This window comes from Orycteropus afer, unplaced genomic scaffold, assembly GCF_000298275.1.
Source record: "Orycteropus afer afer isolate SDZICR_OR568_19922 unplaced genomic scaffold, OryAfe1.0 scaffold00460, whole genome shotgun sequence".
NCBI classification, from domain to species: domain Eukaryota; kingdom Metazoa; phylum Chordata; class Mammalia; order Tubulidentata; family Orycteropodidae; genus Orycteropus; species Orycteropus afer.
The window spans coordinates 263,082-266,697 of NW_006922047.1; the positions used below are offsets into that span (position 1 = coordinate 263,082).

Sequence of the window (3,616 nt, forward strand, 5' to 3'; positions counted from 1 at the left end):
ACTCGATGGCACATAACAACAACAACAACAACAACATCACTATGGAAGTAGATTGCCCCACCTTCCTTCCGAAGAGTGACTGATGGGTTTGAACTGCCAGTCTTCCGGTTAGCAGTCAAGTGTCTTAGGCACTATGCTACCAGAGCTCCTAATAATAATAATATGTAGACCCAAATCCAATTCTATCAACAATTACCTTAAACATAAATGGTCTAATTAATTAAAAGCCAGAGATTGCCAAATTGGATTAAAAAAAAAAAAAATACTCAACACACAACGGGTGTGAAAAGATAAACCTGCCCAAGCTGCCCCCATCCAGAGAAGTTAGTGTGGCTCTTGCATCTGGGCAGTAAACATTGCCTGTATCTTATTCAAGAATGAGGTTGGGCCTGAAAAATACCCGGCAGGTCTTAGTGTTGTAGACATCTCATCTGTTCCAACCCTGGGACCCTGGGACCCTGGGACCCTGGGACCCTGGGACCCTCGGGGTCTGGCCTAGACTCAGTGGAGAGCAGCTGCTTCTGAAAGGGAAAAAAAGTCCCTCTGGCCCCATGTGTCACCCTAGGAACTACAGGTCTGATTCAAATGCCTTGGCTAATGAGAGAAGAGGTGGTGCACAGTAGGAGGAATAAGGACTTACTGACTGGAGGTGGCTGGGATGAAGAAAGTTCCAGTTCAACACCTGGGAGAAACAGGCAGAGAGGTTTATGCACAACTTGCCAAAAGACTCTGTCATCCAAGAGTCTCCCTATGTCTCAGCTCTGTTTTCTATTCAGAACTGGAGGAATACTAAGCTATGACCCCTTCCAAGGGCCCCTTCTCAGGCTTCTCAAAGGGTCTTTGCACTACTCACCTTGTTGAGATGTGCAGGAGACAGGGGTGAGTTCTAGCCCTGGAAGGGGTCAGAAATATAATGGTCATGAAGAGCAGGTCTTCAGCCAGTTGACCAAAGGTCCCAGCCCTAGACTCTACCTGCCATCTTCTGGGTCTTGCAGGGAAGTGAGGGCTTCTCCATTTTCTTTCCTGGAGAGGGAGGAATGATTGCTCAGTCTTGGCAGAGCAAAGTCAGCACTGGGTCTCCTGTACCCACCCCTAGCCCCAGCTCACCTGCCCGTGGAGGTCTTGGAGGAGCCATGGAACCTGGAGAAGAGATGCCTGGGGTTAGAACTTGTCTGAGGATGGGAAGAAGATTCAGGAAGTGATGAGAATCGGGTTGAGATTGCAATGAAAGTTAAGGGGTGGGATTGGAGATGGAGTTGGGTATAAGAATGGAATTGGGTTAGGCATGAATATGGGGTTAAGGTAGAGTGACCTGGGTTGCCTTTTGCAGTTTTCCTACATGCAGAAAGAGAAAGTAAAGGAGAGAGATGAAGTGGAGGGTAAGTTCTATTAGAATATTAAAAATGGTTTCACATGGAAGGTATTATGGTGATTATTATTTGCATCTGGTTACTTGAATTTTCCTATAATGTGCTATCTGTATAACTAAAATTGTTAAAGATACAATTTTTAAAATAATTTATTTTAAAAACAATTATGATGGCATTTGGATGTTGAGAGTGCCATGAAAAATACAAGATGAATCCTGCCTGGAAAAAAAAAAAAAAAAAATTCTAGGAGAAAACCAGAGTACCTTTCTGACCTGGGCCAGGAGAAGAGGAAAAAAAAACCAAACTGACTTCGTGATAAGGTGAACTGGAACCTATTAACAAAACAACTCCATCCATCATAGGTTAATTGACATTGGGGTTGGGAACGGAATTTGGATTGGGCTAGGGGTGGGGTGAATTGAACATGGGCTGGGTTTGGGGATAGTGATGGAGATATGGCTAGGACTGTGATTCAGGATGTAGTTAGAATAAAGAATGGAGTCATAGGTAGGTTTGGGAAAGAAAAGAATGTTGAGGTTGGGTTGTGGTTGGGTTGTGGTTGGGTTGTGGTTGGGTTGGTGCTGGAGTTGGGTTTGGGGCTGCATTTATGAATGGAGAGGGTCTACACTGGGAAGGGGCTAGTCCTGAAATTGGAGATGAAATTGCTCTTGGAGTTAAATTTAAAGATCACATTGGGTCCAGGGTTGGAGTTGGAAGTAAAACAGTCAAATAGCAGAACCCAGTTCACCTTTTGGGTGAACCTCATACTGTCCCTGGATCTCTCAGGTTGGCCCTGCTCTAGACTCAGAAATGGGGGATTCAGGATCCTATCTCACATGGAATGGCCACTCTCCAAGGACACAGTCTGCCTGAATGACTAGGCCCCAGGGATCGTATGGCATTGGGGGCCCTGGTGGGAATTAACGCAGAGAAACCTTCCAATCCTACAGTTTTATATGCACTTATCAGACTTACTGAGTTCAAGGCCAGAGCCTTGAGTGTGAATGCAGAGGCAGGACAGCCAACAGTCCACTCACAGTTCCTCAAACATATTAACTTTCATGTCTCAGGGCCCTTGCACCAACTGATTGCCTCCTGAGCTTGTCTTCCTAACAAAATCCTACTCAACCTTCCAGTTATACTCCAATGTCCCCTCCTCACAGAAGCCTTCCTTGACTCCCAAGCTCTCACCATTGCAGGCAGAACCTTCAACTGCCTCTCAGGATTCCCTCATCCCTTAGTCCCTCCCATCTTGGCCCAGATCATCCAAGGATGATCCCAGAACCTCCCACCCCATCAGATTGGGGGCAGGATACAGACAAGGATGTTCCTGCCATTGGGTTGCCTGGCATGGGGCTGGACACACAGGAAGCTAGCTGTGTGTCCACAATGCCCAGGCAACAACCTTGGAGAAGCCTCCAGTCCCATATCCCTCCACCTGGCCTCACTGAAGACTTCTTACCTGGTTTAGGAGGAAGGTCCTTGTAAGGTGGTGTCATGTTCTCATAATCATCATCCTCCTCATCATCTCTCACTCCTTCCAGGAGAGAAGAAAGTCAGGGTCCACCCCACTCCCTCCTCCACCCCTCAGGCCCTGGCCTCCTACCCAGCTGCCCCAGGATGGCCATGCTGTAAACTGGGTCCTGACCACCCCCATCCCCAGCCCGAGTCTGGCCAAGGCTGTACCCGACAGGTTCCGCAGCCCAGCATTAGTATACACGGTGCACATGGCTACAGCCTATAAATGGAGCCTGACAGGAGACAAGCAGAACTCAGCAGCTTCTACCCCTGTCCCTCTACTCCAATGTCTGGGGCCTCTCTCAGTTCCCTTTTCCTTTAAAAGGTCAATATATGCAAATCCAATATGAAGGGAAACCCCACCCACCCACACATACACTCAAACACGCTTGTCTTTTCCCCTGCTTGGATTTCCGTGTGGAAGTAATCATGACAACAGCACTTGCACTGGAGCTCCCACAAAGTGCCATGGCCTGGGTGAAAGAGACAGATAAACTCCTTCCTTCATGGAACTTTCAGTCTAGACAAGAGACACAATAAACAAGTAAAGAAGTGTAGGAATGAAAGTACTGCTTCTTATGGTCAGAAGGCTGGTGGTTCAAACCCACCAGCCACTCCTCAGAAGGAAGGTTGGGCAATCTTCTTCCGTAGTGATACTGCCTCAGCAACCCAAGGAAGTGTCGCTATGAGTTGGGTTTGACTCGACGGCACATAACAACAACAACAAC

General features: G+C 47.4%; 1 protein-coding gene across 1 annotated transcript in view; it reads right to left on the reverse strand.

Annotated features, from left to right (window-relative positions):
* Positions 1–3,099, reverse strand: part of CLEC17A (C-type lectin domain containing 17A) — a 15,730-nt gene extending 12,631 nt beyond the window's left edge. The window contains exons 1-6 of the mRNA XM_042782755.1: positions 3,057–3,099; positions 2,833–2,907; positions 1,108–1,140; positions 973–1,023; positions 854–892; positions 641–682 (exon numbers count right to left, since the gene is read on the reverse strand). Of these exons, the coding sequence (XP_042638689.1) occupies positions 641–682; positions 854–892; positions 973–1,023; positions 1,108–1,140; positions 2,833–2,907; positions 3,057–3,099 (283 nt within the window). The remainder of the gene's footprint in view (positions 1–640; positions 683–853; positions 893–972; positions 1,024–1,107; positions 1,141–2,832; positions 2,908–3,056) is intronic.
* Positions 3,100–3,616: the final 517 nt, after the last annotated feature.